Raw genomic sequence first — 26,375 nt, forward strand, 5'->3', positions numbered from 1 at the left:
ATGCGGGAAATGGTCGGAGGTTGCTGCGTGTGTTCAGACGAGCGAGGCTGGGCTGAGAATCCGCTGGTTTACTGTGATGGACACGGCTGCAGCGTCGCCGTTCACCAAGGTAACGTTAGCCGCTGTTAGCGTGTAATTACCGGGCAGCTGTGGCGGCCGAGCCGGCGGCTGGAGGCAGCCAGAGGTGGTGGTGGTAGCTCGATAGGTCTCTGGCTGTCTACGTGCGTGTTTGTGTGTTGATGTGTGTGTGGGAGGGGTAGGTAGGTAGGCGTGTTGTTTGTTGTTTCCTCTCAGTCAGCACACATGATTAAACACACAGGGCCAGGCACAGTGACACGGAGCCTGCATGGCGCCTTGATGCCACTCAGGTCCGTGTATGTGTGTGTGGGTGTGTGTGCTGTCTGGCCCGGTCGGATCCACGACATACTGCAAGAGGCGTGTTTTGCGACAGAACAGCCCCGGAGAGGCCCGCCGGCTTGGACACTGTGTTACCTTGTGTCCACTTGCTTTGTTGCTTTACTTAGACCAGAAAAAGGGACCGTTAACTTAAAGGAAGACATTTCTTTGAGAATTCATCCCTGTTCTTGCACCAACTCTGTGGCCAGGCTGGTGTAGTTTTGTGCCCGGCTGACTTAATTGATTCTGCCCCTATATGCAGAAGTTTTTCAAATCTCATTGGTCCTCCTTAAAGTGTTCAGAAATCTAATATACTATATAGATGACAAATGCTGACACGGCAGGTTGAGTTCAGAGCTGTCTTCAAAGTAGAGGCAGACCAATATGAGACTTTTGAGACCAATACTGATACCGATTTTAGGTTGATATAGTGAATTTTGGGGCTGCATTTAAAAATAAAGCTTATCAACTTGTATTTTGCACCTGAATTGCTATGCGGTCATGATCAGAAGGCTGTATTAGAGAAGATAGTAATATTTCATGTTAATAAACTCTTGTGCCGACCATTGTCCGCTACATTTGCTGCAGACAGTGCTGAGAGTATTGTAAACTATGCTGTCAGAGAATGCTCTGAGGAACAAACCAAGCTTTGTTTTCTTACTGTAATGTTTTGTAAAGAAGTTTTCACATTGGCGCATACCGAAAAAACTGAGGGGTTAGTTCCCAAAAAAGGTTCCTCAGTTGTCTGGAAGTGGTTCGGTTACGCAGCGTCTGACCTCATGCAAACCACTGCCTACTGTAAAGATTGTCTCTAGTCTGTGGCAACTAAATGCAGCAGCATGGCTAATTTATTCCAGTATCTCAAACAGAGACACACAGTCAAAGTGTTTGCAAGTTGTACTAGACAACAGCAACCCAAAAACACCTGCTATAGAGTGGATTACAAAAATGATTGAAATCAAATTGGATGGTGTGTAAATATATCTACCTAGTACTGACCTTTTCTGTGTGCATGTTTGTGTGTGTGTGTGTGTGTGTGTGTGTGTGTGTGCGTCCCAGCATGCTACGGCATTGTCCAGGTGCCCACCGGTCCGTGGTTCTGTCGGAAGTGTGAGTCACAGGAGAGGGCGGCGCGCGTGGTGAGTATGCCAGCACACAACATGACACAACACATCCATCCATTCCTGCTCCACCTGTGAGATGATTAATCCCACATTCATAACATGCTTTGTTCCCTCATGCCCTCCTGCCCCAGAGGTGTGAGCTGTGTCCCCATAAAGATGGTGCCCTCAAGAGGACGGACAGCGGAGGTAAATCTCAGCTTCATCTCACTCCCCTGCGGTTTCTCTGAGTTGCACAGAAATTGTGCCTGAAATAGAATAGACGCTGCAGATTTTCATTCATAGAAAACAATATCATGCTATTGATCCACTGCCAATGTCTCTGTCAGGCTGGGCCCATGTTGTGTGTGCGCTCTACATCCCTGAGGTGCAGTTTGCCAACGTCCTCACCATGGAGCCAATCATCCTGCAGTACGTCCCACATGAGAGATACATCAAGGTACTGACACACACACTGCTGACTGGATGAAACCTGTTACACATTGTGAAGTTAACAACTGAAGGCCTAAACATTGCAGTGCCCTGTCTCAAATCTTACATGGGCATTCATCCATTTTTATATCAGGGCCCTATTATTTATTTTTGGGCGGTGTAAATGATTATTGGTACAAAAAGTTAGGGATGTTCTTTAGTCAATTGCTCCAGCTTGCACCCATGAGATGAGCTGTAACTGCCCCCATCAAAGTATGTCTACTAAACACGTTGTTTTTGCCACTGACAGGCTGAGATTGTTAAAGATTGAAGTATCTGACAAATTTCAGAAAGGATCCACACGGAGGTAGACTTTTCAGATGCTTTTTTTAGTCAAAAACAGCTGTTAGATCACTCTCATCAAAGCCAGCAGACTCTATCAACAAAAGTTTGTTAGTAATGTTGTGTGACTTGGGTGTGAAAAGGTAAGCTTGGATCCCACACAACACAATAACGCTCGTTGTGGCAGCAGTAGGCAGTGATTTTGTTGATGGAGTCTGAGGATTTTGAAGACAACATATAATAGCTGTTTCTTGTACAAAAAAAACATCTAACCTTTTAAAAAGTTTACTTCTGATCTTTTCTTTAATATAGTTAGACAATAACAATCTGAGCACTTTTTAATGGACATATTTCGATCAGGTGCATTTGTGGTTGAAGATTACGTTACAGCTATTACAGTCCATTTTGCAGTTGCAGTTGGGAGCGACCTACTGTTACAACGCCAAAACTTTTTGCCTTCATCTGAGCGTCAAATTTGTTTCTTTTTCTTTGGATTTTCACTTATTTTTGAAGTTGTATGTGTAGTCATTGATCTTTTCTTTGTTTGTTCAGCCATAGTAGATTACTGTTTACTCGCAACACTTGCAGAGACCGCAGCTGCGTAGCTCCGCCTACCCTCTCTGGCAGACAAACCACTGCTTGGTGATGGAAACTTGTCACTAACTGGGCGCCGCTGGTCATTTTTTCCGCGAATGACACCCAGTCCATAATAATACTATATACTGCAAATGCAAAGGCTTTCATCAGTGGGCCAAAGGCTCAGTCACCATTGTGTTACCTCATTCGGTGATAGATAGTGACTCAACGGACATTTATTTAAATGAAAATCTTTGAGATTATTACTTTAAGACCCCAAAATATTTTTAACAAAAAAGAGTTCAAACATACTGGAATTCCTCTTTAAATGAAGAATACACAGAATGCCTTTTTCTTAGTATTTCTGTGTGGCCTGGGATTGATAGTGACATGACTATAAGATAAGTTCTGAAAAGTTTTATCTTTCTAAAAAATGTTTGGTCAGATTCAGATTTTCCTGTTATTGCTCTTATTTCATGAAGGCAAAGTCAAATTTTTTCTGAGGTTATTTTACTGATGTTTACATATCAGGAATAGGAGAGAGTAAAGTTTTGGAATCTGTAGCCAAACTGAGTAACTATACTAGCACCTGCATTACAAACGCATGTGGTATCGTTCCCCACTGAGCCCCACAACTGATTCCAGATCAACTACAATAAACCTTTGTGGCCGTAATTCCTGTAAGGTTTCAGAGAACCGTTTCAGGGGACCTTGAGTCAGACCATGCTCTTTCTTTTTAGTATCAACAATCCTGAACAGAGACATCCATCATATAAAAAAAGACATTTAAATTTCCCCACCAACAATGGCAGTTTCAGCAAACCATGATGTAATGCATGTGGGAAACACACAACTTTCATTTCTCCCTTAACGGGAAAAACGCTCTCTCCACCTACACGTCCCGCACAGGGCTGAATGTGGCAAGGTCACGCCTGCTCTCTGGAGGTTGCTGAAGTCATTCTGGGAAATGTGGGAGATTTCGAGCAGGTCTATTCATCATGAAATACTCACTGATTTGTCCCAACATAGTTTTAAGTTAGTTGTTATATAAGAAATATTTACCTTCTGCAACTTCTTTCTTTGAAGGAAAGGCTTCCTGTTTTTTATATGAACAGTTGTATCTCGTCTGGTTTTGGCTGGTTGGTTAGAAAAAACACCTTGAAGACGTCACCCTGGTCTCTGGAATGAATGTAATTTGCATTGTTTTGATGTCCTGTAGATAAAAAGAATATAGAATAAAACATTACGAAAACAATCATACGACAGGTAGGATCATGAATTGATGACTTTCTTTTGATAAAGCGCCAAATCACAAGAAAGATTATCTCATGATATTTTACATAAAAGGAGACTGTACTTTAAATGCTTTTATTTGCAGAGAGAAACTTCACCATGAGCAAGCACTTGGCAGCAGCCAACAAAACAACCTTCCTTTTAACTGGCAGAAACCTCAAACAAAATTGGACTCACTGGTTTCCAGCCATCTGCCGCGAGAGAGAGAGAGAGAGAGAGTCAGACAGACAGCTGAAGAAAAAGTGACAGCAACAACAGTAATAACTAATAACTATGATAATTATACAGATAGGACTTTGACATCAATGACAATTAAAATGATAATAGAAATATGAGTAATACTAGTAATAAAAACTACATAAATAGTAAGTATGACTGATGATAATAGTAGCAGGTCCTCTGCAGCAGGCGACCCACAACACTGATCCACAGAAACCTGTGAGACGGGAGCACAAAAACCCCTGAGAGGATACAAAGCTGGTAACATGCGTTTATGGGATGTGTATGCATACAGATGTAGAGAGAGAGGGGAGGAGGCAGGAGCTCCGTGTACCAGCTCCTCGGCAGTCTAAGCCTAAAGCAGCATAACCGGGGGCTGGTCCAAGGCGAGCCTAAGCCAGGTTTAACTTTATTCTATATGCTATCAAAAAGGAATGTTTTAAGCCGACTCTTAAAAGTAGAGAGGGCGACTGCCTCCTGGACCCAAACTGGTAGTGATTCCACAGAATTGGAAACAAATAATTTTAGGTTAGGCCTCCAATACTACGTACTTTCAGAGAGTGTAGGTACCCCAACTTTTTTAGGTGGACATTGATTTGTTTCTGTGGTTCTTGTTTTTTCCATCTGTAAAGCAAGGGGGATGTTGCTGCATGCATAAAAGAATCTGTGGGAGACACCAATGCGTTTAAAATCATCGCCTTGTCTTAGAGCTGTTGTTAAGCGGAGCTGGTCTGGCCAATCTGCTCCTGCGTTTGCAACTTTCTATCTTTATTAAAATGATATGATATGATGATATGATTTTTGTCTGGCATATCATACAGCTCCAGATCAATGGACACATACATAACATGCTTCTCTTTCATTTTTTCGGTTACCAGAATGACATCCACTCCATGTAATTGGACAGTGATGACCCCAGTGCCTTTTTTGAGAAGATCAGAGATTATAAACTAGGAGCAGTCAGAGCAGCTGCACAACAAAGTCAGAGCGCTCTGAGAAAAGGCACTGGGTACTGTGCTTTTCCTCTAGGGGGACGTACAATCTATCCTCGGGGGGAACAATTGAAAAAGGACGCTGGTGCTTAAAAAAACTCTCTGTGGGCACAAGGCCTGAGCTGCACTCTGCAAGCGCCATGCTCTGGAGGGGAACTGTAAGCTCTTTAATAAATATGCTTAATGACATGTTTATATATGAGGCCGTTTCATGCTGCATTCTAACTGATGACATACAAAGATAATGGGACCTCACACAGAGCCCTAACATGCAGAGTGAGACCACCTATGGGAAACATGTGTCATGCTTAGACATTCATATGGAAATTCAAAGACGGATCCTTTTTTTCAAACTGTTTAGCCGCAGACTGGTTCCAGGCAGTTATAGCTTTTATCCTATATCAGCTGTCTTGTATCCATTTGTACCTTTTTCCTCTGAGATGTCTTTGATGGTTGGCAGCTTGTGTATCAGAGAAGTAGTGAGCTGTGTATGCAGCATGCACCAGAGCAGGCATTTTAAAGCAGTGCACATTACAAAGAAATCAATATTTGAAGCATGGACTGAGCAGCCAGTCGCTGACATGCTTTGTGTTTGTAATGTGTTTGTGTGTCTGAGAGTGTGCGTGCCTGCATGTAAATGTACACATGTGAGTGTTTGAGTGCCCGGTTTCATATTACTGTGTCAGCTACAGTAAATTGCATGCAGCTTTCCCCCCGTCGGAGCCATTCATCCACATGTCTGCTGCCCACATTCCTAGACAGCGTTACAATGGACAGTGAAAACTTGAGAAGCCACTCTTCCTTTTAACACGCTCGGTGCAGTCGTGTCTCTGGCCTTTCATTACTCAGCCGACATCCTCCGAGGGGAACAGGGAGCAAAGTAGGATGTGTGGTGTAAAGGGAAGATAGAGGAAACGGGAGAGAAAGGGCGAAACAGAGAGGGCTGAGGCAAAAAGGTAGAGAGCCCGCTGTTCCTTTGTCCCGCACCTGTTGCTAGGCCTCTCCTGCCCCCCACCAGTCAGCCCCGCTCACCGGGCAAGTACAAAAGCTCTGTGTGTGCGTGTGTATGGGCTTCTCTACTTGTGTGTGCTTAAACGCTTACATGTATTTTGCAGACATGTGTACATTAACATGTCATTGAAGAGTGATGCAGCTTTTACACAGGATGCAAGAATTCCAGCCTTGATCTCCAGCATCAGTGATTTACAGTGCCCTGCCTACACATGTTGAGACTGGGGTGCATTAATACACACACTACACCTAATCTATAAACGTTAGTAGGAAAAGACAATGAAAGTAGGTGACAAGGAAGGGTAAAATGTAGGTTCCAAGAGACAAAGCTCTTTTTTTTAAACATAAGCACAACTAGCGACACGCTCTTCAATGTCAACTTTTTCCGCACGCGATCCCAAACATCTGGTCAACAGTTTAGCTGTACAAAGTGGCGAGCACAGAGCAAACGGTTCTGTTCGAAAGCCCCATCTGTTGTCTTGACAAGCACAACATCCTAATCTTTTACAGTATAGCTGCGGCTGACCTCAAATTAAGGAGTGTTTTATCTTTCCCTGCGCTGCAATCACAGTGGTTTACTTTAATGGCTGAATAACGGGAATGTTTGAGTCTGCTCTGCTAACACTAGAGAAACACATGGAACAAGATACCTCACAAGATCTCAACTGCTTCCCATATGCACCTGCATTTTTTATAACGGCAAGGACTGTGAACTTTAATAACTGACATGTCTCTGCTAATTCATCTCCTTTTCTCTCCATCTCTGCCGCTTTACCAGACCTGCTATATCTGTGAGGACCACGGCAGGGAAAGCAAGGCTGCCTGCGGAGCCTGCATGACCTGCAACAGACAGGGCTGCAGACAAGCTTTCCATGTCACCTGGTAAGTGTTAAGCTCTGTGTATGTGAGTGTGTGGTTTCATGGAAATGTGTCGTCTACAGCATGTTGACGTGTTTTCAAAGTGTACAGTAAGCTGGTCAGCAAGATATATGAAGCTTTTGATTTGGATAAAAGAGCTGCCGCAAAGATCCTGCAGGACAACCTTTAGGAAGAGACTGTGTCCTGTAACATGGACTTATGAGTGTTTACACAAGTGATCTTGACTTTAACCAAGAAATGGTTATTTCAAATCAGCTTCTGGGAGGAGATCATAATTTTAAATTGCTGAATCATCAGCGAGTAGCCCATCTCTATTTTTCAAAGCTGCATTTGTTTCCTGCGTCTGTCTCACTTTGCATACTCTACCTCCTTATCTCCTTATATTTTCATTAAATTTGCTTTGCTTTAAAGCTACAGCTGAATGATGCAGGCTGACTGCTCTAAAATTAAGCTTGACAGTTAGTATGGAACAGGTTTTTGTGTGCAGAGATTCGATATTTGATCCACGCTGTCGTGATCAAAGCTCTCAGGTAACATGGAGAGGAGATGTCCAGGTGTCTTTGTCAGGTCTGTGTGTGTGTCCGTGTGTGTGTGTGTGCTCTCCTGTCTGACACCCTGTGACTCCCTTTGGTCAGTGCTCAGATGGCAGGACTGCTGTGTGAGGAGGAAGGCCCAGAAGCTGACAACGTGAAATATTGTGGCTACTGCAAACATCATTACAACAAAATGGTAAGGTGGACAACAGTCTGCAAACCAACAAGCACGAAACATCAGAAATATAAAGAGGTTATAAAGTTACAATATCTTGAACATGACATGATGAAAATTATCCCTCAGATGCACTGTGAAATGTTAACAATGAACATAACTGGTTAATTTAAGTATAAACACAGCTGTTGTTATGTTTTGTTTTTTCCACCCTCTCAAATCTTTGACTTAAAATAGCTTGATTGATTGATTGATTATTTAGTCAGGCATTGTGTTTATACTAAATTGGGGCTATTCAGCTCAAACCAATCACTTGTTCTTAACATATCTGTCCTGTTAACTCATTTGTCAAAGCAGTATGTCGATCAGGACTTGTTTTTATGTAACTGGACATACAAAAGACTGTATAGCTGTGTCTGTTTCATCAATTCTTGGCAACATTTTAATGGCTGTGGCCTCTGGATGTTTAAGAGAGCTGAACAAGCATTCGAGACAGGGCCTTGTTCATTCCATTAGGGCTGCTCAGTCGCACATATAGCCAAAAAAACTGACTTAAATCCTTAGATCTGGAGCACAGCTCCTGCATCGGTGGCCCATAGAGCAGGTGCACTAGCATTTCCTTCAGTCCCGCCTCTCAGCCCCCAGTTAGAATGCATAAGAGCATTCTGCCTGGGGGTAGAAATTAAGTCTTGATTCTACTATTAGTGCATGTTACAACTTAAGGACTTAAGAAATTATTTAAACTAAAGCATTTTAAGTGTTCATACTGGGAAGTGGTGAATTGATATAAATATTCACAAATTCTCAGAAGTCGCTTTCAAAATGTAAGCAGATGGAAAAAGTATTTTTGGGCAAATGTGCATCACATGACAGATCCTCTCTGCAGCTCAGTTTATTTATCTTCTGGGCCGCACGATATATCGTTTAACAATTGCAATTGCGATGTGCACACGTGACTATTAAACCTCAATCATCTTGCCGACATGATCTGCGATGGCAGCAGCTCCGTTATGGGAGATGGCTTATAAGTGACAGTATTCCCGTTAACAGCGGCACCTCGTCCCGGTGCTGGTTAAAGCTGTGGCTACATAATTAGACATTTCACGGAGTGTTTACGTTTAGCAGCTACACCTGCAGGACACACATGGCATGAGGTCATGTGTGTCGATAGGATAGTCACCGTCACCAAACTGATCATGCTGATTAAACATACATCTGAACATGTTAGCAATGGTTGATGACATAACGTATAAATAACACAACAGCAGCCCACAAGTCTGTTAGTATTTATTTTAATAAAGAAACGTGTCGCTCCACCTGAACTCTCTCTACTTTTTATAAGGCTGTCAGGGTCGCTGAACCAAGTGTGGTAAAAGTGGGAGGGTTTTTTGTGTCTGTTGTTTTTCAGACAATACTCACTTTCTCTCTGACTTTTACAGCAGAAGAAGTTACGCTCCAGCGAAAACACAAGCAGCTCCTTCAGTCATCCCAGAGGACGCTCCAGCTCTCCATCACAGGACAAGCACCACCACCACAGACAGAGGAAGGTGAGCGCTAGTGATGATGTGTGTAACTGTAAGGGCTACGGACAGTGTTAAGTACCAAAGGATGGCACTAAATATCTGGTCAACAACATTTATCATATGTGGACTTTAGATTATTCTGTTCATTGAAAAAAGGAGTTTGAAGTTTTAGATTTCAAAGTATTTTATGTCTCTTTTTTGAACCTGGTTAACTTTGTTCGTTTCTTCACATTCCTTAGCCCGGTGTTTTTTTGTCTGTTCAGAGTCATAAGGACAAGATTCGGCAAAAAGAGCGCCACAAGAAGTCCTCAGACAGCCTGGGCTCTTCAGTGACGACCAGCAGTATAGAAAAGGTATGAAAAAGCCAGCTCACAACATAAACAACAAAATAACAGAAAGAATAAAACTTGTTGTTGTTATGGTCTGTGTGTTGTGGTGCAGATATCCTCCAGTCACCACAGCAGCAAGGACAGTGAGGGGAAGTCCAAAAAGCTGAGCTCACACAGTCACAGCCATCGCAGTAAGAAGACAGGAAGCACCGGCAAGAGCTGCTCCTCCTCCTCCTGCTCCTCCAGTCCCTTCAACACAGGTAACGTGAAGAATCAAACAGTAAGGGCGTGTCCAACCCACTTATGCTCGTCACACAGCGCAGAATCTGGGCGCAAACTGAGCTGCAAGGCGCAAAGAGGTTGGCTTAAGTCCCTGGATTATTCTTAGGTGTGTTTTGGGCATAACATGAATGAAACCAATCAGAATGTCAGCTCGCATTCCCTTTAAGAGCCGACCATGGCAGAAAAAAACACAGGTTACTGTACGATATATGTCAAAGCACGAATTGATGTTAAAACTACTGAAGCGATCCCATTGCCCAACAGAAAGGAAAATTAAGAGAGATGCTGTGTACATTTACGCACGAGGCACAGCAGTGTAAATCTCCAGACGGACATGATCTTAGGGTTATTAAAGTTCTGTGTGCTGACCATGAAAGAAAGGTCGGCTGTAAATGTTTATTTACTTGTTGTTGCTGCTGGATCACATGGCTGTATTCTCCAGTGCGTGCGTAATGGACACTGGTCAGTGTATTAATATCTGTGGGCACGATTGTCAGTGCCACAAGGATTGTTATAAATGTACCTCTTAGTTGCGTGTGTGCGTGAGAGTGTGTCTGTTTTTGCGCGTATCAGAGAGAGCGGGCATCAGAATGAGTGCACATGGTACATGAGAGCTAGGTGTCTCAGCAGTTTTTGGCCCGTGCAGGAATCTCCATGAGGTGCAGCAGGTGTGTGTGGAGGCAGAGCTGAGCTTGTCCACGTCTTCCGGCACTTCTCATCAGATCGGCAACAAACCGAAAGCAGTATCATGATTTAAGGAGACGAGGGAAATTAAAGTTTGCAGTCTCACAGTCCCATAAACAATGTTATTTCATTGTATCTGCAAACACGCTGCTTTTTCCTTCTGAGTAGAGGTGCTGCTGTGCGTCCCTGTGTGAGTGACAAACAGAGACGTGTTGTGAACTCTCCGATCTATAAAAACATTCTATGCTAACTGGACAATCCATCTGCTAAATATGATATTATTTTACATGTCTAATAGAATTAAATGATAAAGCGATGTCATTTGTTAACCAAAGGTCCAACTTCACTGTGACTTCATTACGTCCTGAAAAAACACTGGCCATTCTTGTGAATGCAATATCTCTACCAGAGGGAAATCATAACATCTGTTTGTTTCTGTTTTTTATTCATCCAAGAGAGTACCTCCCTCTGTGATGATTAGTTTACAATCTCCCCTTGCTCTAATCTTTGCGTACCTGAAGGGTATAAGGACAATCACATGCTCTCCAGATAAACACACACACATTCCCTGGTATTATGTCCCTCCTGTAAATGTTTGTAGTGCGATCTCTCCTGTGTAATGTAGACCTACTTAGTCTTGTTATTTTTAGGGGATTGTATTCTTTAAATATTTGAAACAGCATTCTAATCCTGTGTCTTGGCAAAAGTTCATTGTGTATTCTTCATTCATTCATTCTGGAAACACTGTCGGGTGACACTTGACTGGTGGAGTCGGCAGAAACCTTTGAGGATGAATTCTAGTTTTGACCACAGCTTTGTGTTTGTCATGCAGGCGGCTCCCTGTCCTCCGCTCAGGACTTCCATCAGTTCTCATCGTCGTCCCGCCTGGAGCGTGACCATGACCGAGGCGGAGACGACCACAGTGGTGAGGAGCGTAAAGAGCGTCACAGGAGGCCGGCAGTCCAGGAGGAGGAGGACGAAGAGGAGGATGAAAAGGAGGAGGACAAAGATGAGGAGGAGGAAGATGATGAGGAGGAGGACAGTAAATACCACAAGCCTCCAGCTTTGACTCCAGCTGATGGCCCACTGGCAGGGTCACAGGGTCACGACAGGTCAGAGGGCAATTCAAGCCCCTTTGAGAACAAAGTCACAATTTCAACCTTTGGCACCATCATGCGCATCACCTCCTCTTCAAGCCTCGGCACCAGCAGCAAGATCCGCAAGATCTCCTCCTCGGGGGACTACAAACCCTCCAAGTCTCTCTGTAAACCATCTCAGCTGAGCACGCCACCCATCCTGGAGGAGGCAGACCTGGAGGAGAAAGCCACGCCTCCCCCACTGCCCCGGGAGAGGAGGCACCGCGGCAACAAGAAGAGCAGCCACGGTCCAGGGCGCCCACGGGGCAGCAAGAACCGAGAGAGGAGGGAAGAGGAGCATCATCACCATCATCACCACACAGCACCTCCTCCTCCTCCTCCTCCTCCTCCTCCAGCCTTAACCTCCTCGCTCTACCCGAGCCCCTCCTCCATTCCTCACCCCGCATTCCCCTCCCCGCTTCCTCCCACCACCATCTCTTCTTCCTCTTCTTCCACTTCCACCTCTTCTTTCTCCTCCACCTCTGCAGGCAGTTTTTCCACAGGCCGCGGCAACTCGCTGCTCGGCTCCGGTGAGTGGGTGTGTGTGTGGTAGCCCTCTAGCTTCCTGTGTGTGAGCGAGCTGCATCACTATCTGTTTGCTCTTTGGTGTGTTCATTTGCAGCTTGACTCTAAAGTGTTGAAATGTTTCCATTACACATGTGCCATGACAGCACCCGAGCAGCAGCTTATCTGATAGTAAGAGTAGAAAGAGACACTTAAAGTTAGAGCCAAGCAGGTCAATTAAAGATGCTGTTGCATGGCGATGTTTTTCATAGGACAGGTTGTAAAATTCAGAATGTTTTGTAAATCTGTGAGACGGTATTTAAGGCAGAGATATTGTCCTAGATAGAGTTTTTTGTGTGCACTGCTTCTCTGAGTGTTAGATTTCCTGCCCTACTTACAGACTCAGATCTCCTGTGTACTCAAACGCTCTGGTGCCACGTCTTGTCACAACTTCTGAAATAAAAATACTAATAATTAATATCTTTTTACTTTTCACTTTTAATCTGTTATAGGTATCTACTCCAGCCTCAAGGACCCTCTCACACTGGGCGGGGGTGTCTGTAGTACCCCTCTGTCTCTGGGTGGAGGGGTGTGTAGCACCTCCTTGTCCCTGGGGGGGGGTATGTGTAGCACCCCTCTCTCCTCAGGACTCCTTTCAACCCACGTTCCCTCACTCTCACTTCCATCAGTCAACACCGTCTCAAACACACAGGTAAATCACAAGGAGAGATTATTTAGAGCATGTGAGATCAGAGTGCATGAGGTAAAAGTTTTTTAAACCCGGGAAGACCTGCTTATAGTTGCCGGTTGTCTCTGTTCTCATTGCCAGTGGAGTATACTCCTTACCGTGGTTAGGTCTTTATTGTATATATCACTCATTCTGTCTGTTTATTAAACGCGGTGCCGACAAATTTGGAACGATGTTCGAGCGCTAGCTGAAGGGAGACGGGCGGAATTTGTAGCTGAGATGGGGGGCACTGGAAAGGGGGCGGAGATTAGCATGTCAACATGGGTTTTGTGTTCCCATCAATGCCACTCGGAGCGAAGACGATAACTATCCGGGTCTACTGCAGAGTCATTTGACCTGGGTCTGAATGCCGATTGTAGCCTTTCCCACTAAGCAAAAAAGTTGGGTGTTAGCGGGTGTTAGCAGGTTTTTTGACCAGTGGGAAAGCGGCTTTAGATTCTCTGTCAGCTGCATAACTGCACATCTGTGGTTTGTTCTTGTGTGCAGGACGACTTTCTTTTTGTAGCTTTAAAGAACTTTTTTTTGCAAGGCGAGAGCGAGTATTATTTTAACATTTTTCACTGTGTATTTATTATTGTCAGGCAGGTGAGCTACATGTGTCTCATGTCATAAACCACCTATAGTTTTACAATAGAATAAAGCTTTTATGAGGAATTAAACTGAAAGTTGATGCTGTCTGATGTTAAAGTCGAAGCTCATGTAAGTCTCATTTGTAACAGAGTGAGCTAGGGTTGTAACACAGCAACAAAAATACTGTTAAACAAACTGTTTTCATGCTAAATCAACAATAATTCAGACGAGCAACAATTTTTTACAATTAGTTCATGTATAAAACATATTGATATCATTACAACTGACTGGATTTACCAGACGGTGCATTCAAATTCTACCTTGTTGGCAGGTATGTTTATCACATCAACCATCATATCTAGCTTAAATGTGTTTGAATAACAATTGTCTGAATGAACAAGTATTTGCCAATAAGGCCCATGCTCGCAAATAATGCTGCAGCAGACCAGCACAGGAGAACATGAGGACCAACCACTGCTGGCTGTTGGAAAACGCGTCACTAACTGGGCGCCGCTTGTGATTTTTTAAGCGAATGTCGCCACAGACACCAAGTCCATAATACTGCAAATGCAAAGGCTTTCATCAGTGGGCCATAGGCTCAATCACCATTGTGTTACCTCATTCGGCGATAGATAGTGACTTAACAGACATTTATTTAAATCTTCGAGTTTATGTCTTTATGTCTATGACAATTTATTGTCCATGGACAAAACAATTCATCAATAAATCAAGAGAATGATTAGCTTACTTATCATACATAAAAACAATTTTCATTCGCAGCACATCCTGTATACATGTACATAGATGATTTCTTTGTCAACCAGATGTTGATGTTCACTGTCTCATAGGTCCATCCAGGTACCAGCACCTCCTACAGTCTGACCTCCACGCAGCCTTTTGCCAGCTGTCTCTCCACAGCCCCGACACTGCCGCCACTACTGAGCCAAGCCCAGACCTCACTGCCAGGTGAGAGCAGGACGGAGTTCACTTTTATTTTGCATTTTTGTTCAGAAATTGAAACTAATTTCGGAGAGCTTCAACATGAAAGCTTCTTCTGACACAGATTCTGCTCTTTCTCAGAATCTGACACATATTGATGACTTCATCTTGTGAGTAAACTTGATGACGCTGTTTTTCTTCTCAGAGTCCGACCTCGATGACTGTCGCTTCCCGTGTCAGGGGAACTCGCCCAGGGAGAGTCTCTCCTCACAGTATGTCTCATTTCATCTTTACTGGTATTATGTTGTTGAGAAGTCATTCTAATATACATATTCAAATCCTTGGTGCATTCCTTCCCGTAATGTTGTCAGAAAGTTTTGATAACAATCTGAGCCTGTCACTGGTAATTATATGCCCTTTAAGTGGACTTTGATCAAGGACATTTGCCCCCAAAGGAGTATCTTGCAGTTATTACAGCTGGCTGAAGCTACCAGAGCAATTCCAAAATAATATGTTTAAAGAAGGATAAGGCCTAGGTTTAACAACACCTGAGTAATCCTTTTAGTCTAAGACGAAATATGAGATTTAACACTCCTCCAGGGCTGCTCAAAATGAAAGAGCAAGTAACAAAACAGTTTGAATTATGAGATGTCTACAATCTTGTCATCTTTCATCCATCAAATTGAACATATTTAGATCATTTTCAGTTGCACTGAAGCTGTAATCAGATCAGTTTCTATTTCTGTAACCAGCAACAGGAAGCAACAGGAAAAGAGCTGATGGTTAACAACCCAAGTGGCTGTGTGAGTTAGAAAAACATCTAACCACAGCCATGGGGTCTTGTTGGTAGTTTCCAAGCAGTAACTTTAACTACTTTCTGACTCCTTGTTTGCTCTCCTCCTCCACACACAGGTCTCCTATGAGCTGTCTTCCTCTACTGTTTGACCAGAGAGACGGGTTGGGTGCAGGAGTCAGAGCCCGTCCTGAGAACGTCCCTGCAGCCAGCTCTCACATCGAGCTGCTGCTGGAGAAACACAGCAACGGAGAGATGGGAGTCAACAGTGAGTGAGCCTGGAAAAAAGCACACAGCAGTGGTTTCAGGATAAAACTGAGGGTCACAAGAGGATAAGATTAAAACAAAACACTTTATTTTTGTTTTCCAAAATTCAGTTTGACTCTCTTTGAGTGTTTTTTCTTAGAATATACAAAATACTTTGACCTATTTAGAAATCTTACTTATTTTCGTAGCTATATAGCGCTTTTCTAGTCTTTGCGACCACTCAAAGCTGCTTTTACACTACATATCACATTCACCCATTCACATATGCACTGATGGCAGAGGCTGCTACCTAAAGTGCCCAACTGTCAATCAGTTATTATAGTCATACCCAACCTTTCGATTGAAGGGATGACCGACTCTACCACTGAGCCACAGCCGCCCCATGCAAGAGCTGGCTAATCCAGGGGCAGGCAAAGAGGCGGAGCGCGACCGAGCTGAAGCCTATGGCTGAGGACTATGGGCGGGCCGCATGAATCAGTCAGAACCGGCTATGAAGCTAGGCTATATGCCTCTCAGCGTAGCTAGCAGTTATTAGCCATAGACTGTATAAATAATGAACGAGCTAGTTAAACTTTGTGTTTCCCACAGAGGAGAGTCTGTTTGTGACGATGACTGACAGCAGGTGTTTATTTATCAGACTAAAGAAGTAGCAGACTCGCTGCTCGCTTGCCCGGTGAGACCCGGCTATCTAGCAGCTAAAGCGAGCACAGTATACCTGCTACTTAGTGCTAAAAATATATTAATACAGTAATACTAGCATTGCACACAAGCAGACTTCTTGCATGAACAGAAAGTTCTGTGTGTCTGTGTTGACGTCTAGCAGACAGACAGCAGGATCCACCTGTCAGTCAAGTGAGCCGGCTCCTATGATTTAAGGCTTAATATAATTATAACAGATGTGATATAAAGAAAATTCATCCACGGTACAGTTATCTTGAAAAATAAAATTAGCTATTTATAACAAAACCATTTTTTGTACCAGACTGTAAACATGTTTATTTCTGCTGTAAAAATGACATTTTCCCACCTGCTCTAGTGTTATTTCTTGTTTTCTGGAGCCAGCCTCAAGTGGCCACTCGAGGAATTGCGTTTTTTTGTATTTCTGCATCGGCTTAATTTTTCAACACCAGAGGTTGCCGCCTGGGTTTCGCCCAGCATGCATTGCACACCTCCCTCTGAAAGGAATGGCCCAGCGAGAGGCGCTAGAGTGAAATACTACCGTTTCGCTGCAGGCAATAGGTCTGAGTGGTACAGAATCTGAAATACGATGAGAATATATCAGTGGATCTAGAAAATCTTCAGGTCTGCAGTCTACAATTCAAACCTGACGATTTTGAACAAGACATGACATCGGAGGCGGGCGTCCTGGATTCCCTGGCCTCCGCCAGATGACGCATTTTATGCAGTCTGTTGGAGGTTTTCTACCATAATGGCATTAGCGCCCCATAATAGCATGATAGGACTGAGGTTGAAAATTGGCAAACTGGCCCTTTAAGGGCTCACTAGCAAAAAGTACCTTTTATAACCTGCTTCTTACGTTAAACCTGCAGGTCTGTCTGCAAGGCAACAATGTGGTGCTATTTGGAGATGATGAATGTAGATAGAAAATAGCACAGAAAAGCAGAAGCAGCTTTGTTTCTCTTTCTGTTGTGCTCTCTCCTGAACTAGATGCTCACTGAATCTTACTCACTTTTTCTCTGGGGACATCAGCTGACGCCTTCTTTCAAATCTATTCTTTGCTCCCTTTTCTTTCTACGTACAGTGCTGTCACACATCTTTTGCACATTTTGCATTACACTTATTTCAGTTTTTTTATTGTTCTTTCTGCTATTGTCTTTCCATGTGCCTTTGTTTTTTCTAATAAAGTCAGTAGCTATGAAGCTATTAGCTATAAAAGGAATGGCCCTCCAGTCTCCACCATAAATCTATTTCTCTGTGCACCAGTGAGAGTTAACTTCCACTCTGCAGAAATTAGAGTGCTTGTTCAGTGCGTCTGTGATGCAGGGCACGCTTCTCAGACAGCTCCATAGAAAATCAATTAGAGAGCATTTAGTGGATGGGGTTGAATTCTAGTTCAGACCCCACAGCACCGCAGATAGTTTTGTATTTAGAATTACTTCACACTTAGTCCCAAAAGAATCAGTGGGTCATGCGAGTACTTGATTGCAGATTGAAGTGTAATTTCTCAGAAGCCGGTTTATTAAGAGATTCCACAATAACTCTGTAAAGAGGCCTGTCATTATGCCGCTTTTGATTTTTTACACAGAACAGAATAATGCTGGAATAATGCTACACCACTTGGATTTTACACAGCATGCCGGGATTAAGGGGAAAGAAGAGGTGATGTGTAACACAACAGTGTAAGCGTCTAGTATGAGGTATAACAAGCATCAACATCACTTTCTAAAGGAGAGTAATTGTCCTTTATTGTCTGTGTTCTATAGCGGTGGATCTCACACTCGTACAGAAGCCAAGGAGCTCTAAACCCCAATCTCCCCAATTTAAGGATATTTTTGGTTGCCTGAGGTTCGCTCACAACTGCTGGTGGATCCCACATTTAAAACCTCCTCAAAGCACCACGCTTCTGCCCCCACATTTACACAGACGTCAACTTGCTTCTGTTACCTCCACTGCAGGCTTAAAGGTGGAAGTACGGCGCTCCTCTATTCGGTGTTTTTACCTTTTATACAAAAGAGAGGGCGGAATATATGTGTGGAAAAATGTGATGCAACCACAAATCTGTTAAAAAACAGTTGTTGCAGGGCATTGTAGGATCTCCAGTACGGCTAGTGTAAGGGACTAATTCACAAAAGGATTGCGTGGCTTGTGGGGCTTTTTTCCGAGCTGCAGAGCAAACAGAGTACATTTGGACCCTTTTCTATGCAAATGAACATCACAAAAAAATTCACAAACACGAGCGCTAACAGCCATGCGCAGTTAGGATGGAATTATCATATCAGTGATCATGAAGACAATTCCACCTTGGTGTGACCTAAAGTGAACTTTTTTTTAAAACAGTCTATAAATAATATTTTGCCCTATTATTATACTCAGGAGATCAATCGGTCCAGGGCTGTCTGAAGCTCAAGTGTGCCCGACCGTTACATAAAGGAACACAGTGGTAACGGTCTGGAGCTGTGATACAGGACCGGGATTATTATATTGGGACGAGCTGCGTTACAGATGTAGTAAAAGTGAATGCCTGAGAGTGCAGTACTGCACAGCACAAAGTGGAGGTGCAGACAGCTCCTATCACTATCAGACACAAGCAAACTGCACAGATCTGCAAAACTTTATGGGCATGTTTGTGCTTGAATATCGGTGGCAACTGATGCACAATTTATGGTGCTATCGGCGGCCACAATCCATTCTTTGTGAATTACCTCCTAAGTGTATAATAGTACTGTATTGAACCTGTCAGCCTTTAAAGCCCTCATACACCTGTGCGTGGTCCAACCATATAGGTATTTAGACCCCTAATCCTCTGGGGATGCTTCTCCCACAGACTCCCACTGTTATCTTCTCCTGAACCTCATTGCATGGAATAACACTGTTCCATAATAATGTAACTCTAATTATTTTCTAGCTGTTAACTGAGATTTCTGAAGCATCCATTGTGTTATCACTGTCAGTTACAAGGTCTGTTAACTGTAACTTTCACTTCTGTCAAAGGAAGACCATTGCACTGTGGGAAAGTAAAAGAAAGTAGGACAAGAGATTTAAAGGGAACTATACAGTGCATACATTTTCCTATAAGAATTCAGACACTCTAATACTGTATAGTGGCTTTAAATAGACACATAGTGCCTAAAGTTGCAAATGTGGAAAGATTTAGGTCACAGCAATAGTATGGTGACCTATTGTAGTTTCAAATATAGCTGTGCTCTCTCCAACATAAACCCGTGCAGGGGCCTACTCACACCGTATAATGAGAAACACCTGTGGAGTGCACAGAGCCCTAAAGTGGACTGAGATAAGTTAGGAGAAGGACCCTTTTACTCTTCTTCTGGAATAGATGTTTCCCTGTATGCAATAGTTTGACCATTATTAATCATCCTGATGCATACAGTAAATCGATAGGATTTTTGATTTCATGGTGAATAACATACTGGAAAGAATTTGATATTTTTAAGTAGTAATCTTTGACAAAATTGACCTCTGTCCCGGTTGCACTCATCTTCTCTGAATTATTCTGAACACTGCGATAGCTCAAAACGTTTCTGCATGAAGACACACGTGTCGTCTCTTCCTCCTCTAGTTGTGGAGATGCTACAGTCGCTGCACTCCCTGCAGCAGGAGAACCAGCGGCTCCAGGACCAGATCCTCAGCCTGACGGCCAAGAAGGAGCGGCTACAGCTTCTCAACACAGAGCTGGCCGTGCAGTTCCCTCCACACTTCATCTCTGCCCAGAGCTCCATGCACACCTCAGCCCAGATCAACTTCCTGTCATCCACCCAAGGTCAGATTATTCATCTCCTCTCTTTTCATATCAAAACCACCGTCTTCATTGGATTTTTTCAAATGCTTCATATCCCTAAGTTCTGTTCAACCCAAAGGCTTTGTAAGTAATGCTCTGGCTGTTATTGTTTTTATTAAAGATCGATATAAAATAGACGATGCAAACAATGATCTTCCACCACCAGATTGCAGCCGACTGCCACCTGAGTTTTGGCACCACATTTTATTCCATCTGTAGTGTAAAAATTAACAGAATTGTTCGTGACATCTTCAGTTACTTACTGTAAACCCAAAGTGGTTCTTCCTGCTTGTTCTGCTTTAACTAGAAATCAGCATCTCCTGAAGCAAGATTACACATGTCGTGTGCCATTGGCCACATACACAGACATTACACAGACAGAGGACGTAATAATATATTGAACTGAGATGTGACATGTAGAGCATTTCATCAGGCATAATGATTAAGATGCTGGTTTGTGTAAACCTTAGTGTTTCTATTTCTCTCTTTCCCTCAGACCCCCTGAGCACCAATAAGAGTCCTTTGTCCAAAAGCTGCTTCCTGAATGAAACCTCTTTTGTTACCTCGTCTGAGGTGAGAGCCTGTAGACCCTTCTTACCTTGAACTCATTTTACAAACCTGTGCAGACAGTCTTAGGAAATGCATTTCTGCCTTCAAAACCTTTTTCTAACAAGAAACTTTTATATATGTACACTTTGTGCTTTGTGTGCCAATTTTTGATTTCTGTAATTTGAGGTGCAAAGACCATGAATGAACATTAAAGTGCTAATGATCTAGAATGATCTTCTCTGTCTTTGTCCCAGGAGCTCCACTCTGGTAGTCCGTCTGGTAGCTCCTCCCTCTCCTTCCAGAGCACTCCTCCTCCTCAGCAGAGCCCCGCCTCCTTCGGCCAGCCGCTGCTGAACGGCCTGAGTCGAGGTCTGAGCGATGGTTTGGGGACCATCAGTCAGGCTGGCGGCTCTTCGTTGCCCGTGGTGGGCGGGCTCATGGCGTCCCTCGCAGGAAGTCCTCAGCTCAATATGAACGGTGTGCTGAGCAGTCTCAACGGTGTGATCCAGTCTCCTGTGCAGAATGCCCCTCAGCCCACTCTCCCTGCTCTGCGCCCCCAGCCTCCACCGCTCAACCCCCAGGCCCTGACGCAGGGCTTTCAGCTTCCCAAGAGTGTGAGCCCGTATGTACCCCGTCTGTCTTTAAATTGACTCTTTAAGCACTTGTGTTCAATGCCTTCATGTCAGGCAGCTGATAGATATTTCTTGAACCAGGGATAAGTGTTTGTGTGTTTCATCAGATCAGTCTGATCCGCGCTGGTTTTATGTCTGGGGTGTCATGTGAGTGACTGTATGTTTGTTGCTTGTGTTGCAGATCTTCTCTCCTTTCCGAGCAGCAGAAGCAGCTTCTTCTCGAGCAGCAGCAGCAACAGCAGCAGCTCCAGCAGTTCCTAACCTCCCAGAACTTCACTCCGGTAATGACACTCTGAACAAGCACAACTTTTTCGACGTTTATACCTAACCTCCACACGTCTCTAGAAGTATTGGAGCCCACAAAACAAAGTCATTTGGAAAAAGTCCTGATCTGGCTTTAACACGAGGGTGGAGTTTGTGTTTGTGCAGAAAATGAGATTTTTTTTCTAATTACACAGACACCTACTTTTGCTTGTTAATTGGGTTTTATCAATCACAAAGTGTTTTCTGATTTGTCACTCCCTGATAACCCGACCCGTTCCCCGAAAAAAGCACATGACATCCGCTCTGACTAGCGGTAGACTTTGCAACCTTGCGACAGAGTCAGACTGTTTCCAGCCTCTAGCTTTAAATCTTACATACAGACATTAGAGTTGTACTGATCTTCTCATCTAACTCTCAGGAAGAAAGGAAATTAGTACATTTTTAAAAAAGTAAATAGTAGTATTCCATAATTAATTAGATTTTACCTGGTTACAAGCACCCGTCATGTTTGAGGAAGTTACTACTACTATCGAGGTATTTTGCTGAATACTGCAGACCTGCTTTATTTTGTTCTGCTTCAAGATACTTACTGTCATTAGTGTCTCATCAGTGGTACACAACAGTCATTTACAGTCAAAGGTGACACTTATAGCTTGAAAGAGAAATATAGGGAAAGCCTGTCACTAACTTGCTGCTGAGGTTATGAGTCACTGTGTTCAACAAAAGGACACCAGCCACCATGAAAGTGTCATTTGACTTGCAAACTAGCAGAAGGGGTGGAGTTCGGTGGACGAGTCAGACACTGTGAACATTAAGTAAATACAAAACTGGTGTATTTCCTCGCTGGGGTTTAAGGTTTATTTTTATGATCAATTACACCATCACATAGCTACATATTAAGCACAGAGCTAGTTCTTCCACGTCCCACATGAAAGGCAAAAAAAAGAGCTGAAACTCATGCCGACCTTTCCCAGTTTCCCTAAGGTCCCATAAAGTCTCTTTCTTCTCCCTCTCCACCAGGAGCAGCAGGTGGTGGTGTGCCAGATGCTGCAGCAGCAGAGACAGAGGGAGCTGCAGCGCCTCACGCTGACAGGAGCGCTCACCTCCAACCCAAACTCGCCCATGATCGCCCAGTCTCCCAACCTGCTGTCCTCAGCCACAGCCTCACCCCTGCAGGGCGGCCAGGGAGGCAGCCTCTTTGGCCTGCAGGACAACGCACTTCACAAGCCCGGGGCGAGTAACATGGCAGGATTTGTCATCATGATTGTGCATAATGTTATGTTTTGGAAATGTAAGAAACATTATGGATATGTTTTTGTTTTTTGTTCAGGCTGCAGGAGAAAAGGGCGGAGACAAGAACGGGTGATGTAGCTTGATCACATAGGAGCAGCTCAAATGAAGATATCCGGCATCAATGCCAACTTGAAGAACTGAGGTCAACTTTTGCGTGACTTTTGAACGTCTTTCCTTCTCTGTCATCTTCATCTTACACCCTCTTTTATGAATGTATAACAGGATGGACTTAAACGTGAAGTTTTTCGTGTTTTGAAATTCTTTATATCCGAGGTTCTTCTCATAGGTTTTTGTGTAGGCAGCTTTCAGAGAGCATGAATACAGTGATCTCTTCTTAAATTGCACTAATTTGTTAGCTAGACCAATGGGTCTGCTTTTGAAGGCAGAGCCAGAGCTCCTGCTCATCCCTGCAGGGTTGAAGTGTGAACTCAAGGTCGGAGCGTCTCTTTTCCCTCTGACTTTTTTAAGCACTTACCGTTCATGATTTTCTGCTTGAACCAGAGTTTTCATTCAGTCAGTGAGAATCACAGACTTCTTGCAACCTCAACTGTCTTCCTTGATATTTTGTCTTCCCTTTGTGTTTTTCACCTACCTAAATTTCATCCAGATCTTCTATATGTGTTGCAGCCTCTCACATGCACTTATTATGTAAAGGGTAAATATACTGTCATTTTTGATGTGTGGTTAGTGACATTTCAACATTAAGCTAGTAATTACCTCAGATCTCTCTGCCACCTATTTCCCATTTTTTAAATTTTGTGATGACTCATTACCGCAATAGCCTTCACTGGATATAAAATTACCTTGTGTAAATGTAAAATGACACAGAACCCACGTGTCCAAACTGGCACTAGAGTCCACCAGAGACTGGCGACAACACAGACTTTATTTAAAACCATCGTAAGAGTTTCTAAAGACTTTTATATCCTTCCAGTTGCTATGGAGATTAAGCAGACAAAACCAAACATTTGGAAATTGTAAGTAAGAAATTAAATGTTTTTCCTAAACAAGTGTGCACTTTGCATGTTAGTAGCTAACAGAGCAATTTAGCCATCAACACAGTACCTTATAAAGGGCGCTTGGTACTTACTTGGCCACTAGGCACTGACAGGTTTTGATTTATGTGAGTATTTTTGCACTCTTCCTCCTGAAGTGTCGTTTATTTGTGTTTACTTTCACACATATTCTTTTCATGTTCATCAAATAGTTGTTCTTTTAGCAATACTGGATAGATAATGCCTTAATGATGCTAGATTTACTGAGGAAACTATGAGCCCAAAGGCTTACTCTCTTGTCGTCTTTCTTTGATAGTGTTTTTTATCTCGGGTTCATGGAAGGGTACATTAGTAAAGTGAGAGACTCTTCCTAAACCTCTTTATACTTTTGATAGCAGACTGGTAATTTCAAAAGTTGAAATGTGTGAATAAGCGTATAGTGGTAACTGAAGTGTCAAATCATTTCCTATTGTAATTTTTGTGTTCAGATGCAATGTTCTTTAGTTGTTTGTGCTTCAGAGTACCGAGAAACAAGGACTTATTTGGGTCTTACAGTAAAGCCTGCACAGAGGAGATGTAAACTTTTATTCAAGTGCTGTCGCAGCAGTGAATGATGCATAGTGTAGCTGTTATCAACTAAGAAGCTGGTGATATGCCGATGTTGTTACTGTTGACCTTTTCTTCAGGGCAGTTTGCGCCCACGTTCATGACTTTAACCAACGTAGACACTTTGATAAGCTTCTCTTTGTTTGTTTACCACTCGTTTATATGACTACGGAAGCCCCAAGAGGCAACAGAGAAAAAAATCGTTCTGCTGATCAATTTTTAAAGTCTGATTTGAATTATTCTCCTGTTGTGACCTAAAACAGTTGGAGAGAAAAAATGTTGTCAGCATAATCTTTCAGGTTCTTATATTTTATTCCCATCTGTGAAACAACTTGGGGAAAAAACATTTAGCCAGGGTGGAAGAAAAGTACTTAGAAAATAGGCAAAAAAAACCTATTTAGCTTTAAACTTACTTTGCTTTCTTTTTTCACCTGCTTTCACAGATGAAAAGGTTAAAAAAGAATGTTGCCAATTTTTTATCAGAACACAGAAATTGAAAACAGTTGAGGATACTTAGAAAAAGTATCCAAGGGAAAAAACATTTACAGATAAAAAGAATTGAGGAACCAAGAAAGAAAGAATGATGTTTCTTTTTCTCACTGGTTCTTCAGTCATGAACAGGAGAGAAAACAGTTTGGATCAGACTTAGCGAATAGATCACCAATTTCTTTTCTCACTTGCCTCTCAGGGCTTCTGAAAGTGATGCTCCTGTTTGGCTCAGTTTATTTTAAAATGTTTCCTCCTTTGTTCTTTATCAATATTGTCATAGGCCTTGTTGAAATATTTTCTCTCTTCTGTTTGAACATGATCTCCCATACATGTGATATCTTGAGTGTTAGATTGTTTATTTAGCAGCTAATGTAGACGTCAGAAAGGAACTTCACTAGTCGGGGATAAATACTGTAGCAACGACAGAAGGAGAATGTTGATAATGTTGACAAAGACATGAGCCAACGCGTTGACATGACTCCAAGTGGGAGGTCTGCAAATAACCAAGTATGTCCTTATTTGTAAGTCCAGACACACAACCATGTCCAAGAGATTGACTGAGGAGTGGTGCGAAGGATTTCTGAAGCGGTTTCTTTCTCATGTTGCACTGGGGCGCTTTGGGCCCAATTGTAAATCGTTTTTTTTTAGTACCTTTTTTTATTTTGTTGGAATACAAGTTGTATACTTTAATATGTTTGTGTAAAAACACATTCATTCTTTTAAGCTTTGAAGTTTGGGTAACCAAGATAATCCATGTTCTGAATGTCGTATTGTGTATCTTTTATGTATTACAACATTTAAGCACCTGGCTCTGAATGAGTTTGATGGAGAGCGAGTTACCTATTGGGATATGAATTGCATGAAATGCAGTGAGGTCTCTCAAATGTATTGCTAAATACCAAGTAATAACTATGCATAATTTTAAATGCATTGTTCCCTGAAAAAAGAAATTAAATGAAATGAGCACTGAATTTTAAAAAAGGACAAGCATGTTGTCATTGTACAGTGTATTTGTTTGAGAGAATTGATCAAAAACGAATTTGACATTATTCAGATTAAAAGCCCTGTAAAGTATTTTGATATTTTTGTGTGTAAGATTAAAAGGACGGATTAAGACAACTTTTTTGTCAATAAATGTATTTTACTGAGTTGTTTTACATTTTCTCTTGGGTGTTGAATGATTTATCTGTCGGTGGTCTATGTGCAGAAAGAGAAAAGAAACACACTATTTGTGTCCTGGTCTGGTTTCAGGTCAGTTAAAAAACACTTTAACATCACCCAGTAAGAGATATTATAAGTACATTTACTATTTTACTGCAGTTATGAAGTGGATTCTGTCTGACTGCG

The 26,375-nt window shown here is 42.8% G+C and overlaps 1 protein-coding gene across 1 annotated transcript; it reads left to right on the plus strand.

Moving 5' to 3' along the window:
• LOC138604864 (protein AF-17-like) lies at positions 1-26,147 on the plus strand. The gene is made up of 20 exons (XM_069676891.1): positions 1-109; positions 1,456-1,535; positions 1,652-1,706; positions 1,847-1,956; positions 7,140-7,243; positions 7,876-7,969; positions 9,388-9,495; positions 9,735-9,824; positions 9,913-10,060; positions 11,599-12,432; positions 12,919-13,118; positions 14,573-14,690; positions 14,869-14,935; positions 15,576-15,724; positions 19,982-20,182; positions 20,697-20,773; positions 21,004-21,371; positions 21,563-21,662; positions 22,666-22,878; positions 22,976-26,147. Exons 1-20 carry the CDS (start codon positions 1-3, stop codon positions 23,009-23,011), a joined length of 3,261 nt encoding a protein of 1,086 aa, XP_069532992.1. The 3' UTR covers positions 23,012-26,147.
• The last annotated feature ends 228 nt before the right edge of the window (positions 26,148-26,375 follow it).

The sequence above is a fragment of the Semicossyphus pulcher genome, unplaced genomic scaffold, assembly GCF_022749685.1.
Source record: "Semicossyphus pulcher isolate SPU_LCO1_2020_fin unplaced genomic scaffold, fSemPul1.0.p SCAF_27, whole genome shotgun sequence".
In the NCBI taxonomy this organism is placed as follows: domain Eukaryota; kingdom Metazoa; phylum Chordata; class Actinopteri; order Labriformes; family Labridae; genus Semicossyphus; species Semicossyphus pulcher.

Excerpts from the sequence above, each read along its gene's own strand:
- LOC138604864 (XM_069676891.1), top strand. The coding sequence starts at position 1 with ATGCGGGAAATGGTCGGAGGTTGCTGCGTGTGTTCAGACGAGCGAGGC. Across the intron at positions 9,496-9,734 it reads ACCACCACAGACAGAGGAAG|AGTCATAAGGACAAGATTCG; the intron begins GTGAGCGCTAGT and ends TTGTCTGTTCAG. Across the intron at positions 21,663-22,665 it reads CCTCCCAGAACTTCACTCCG|GAGCAGCAGGTGGTGGTGTG; the intron begins GTAATGACACTC and ends CCTCTCCACCAG.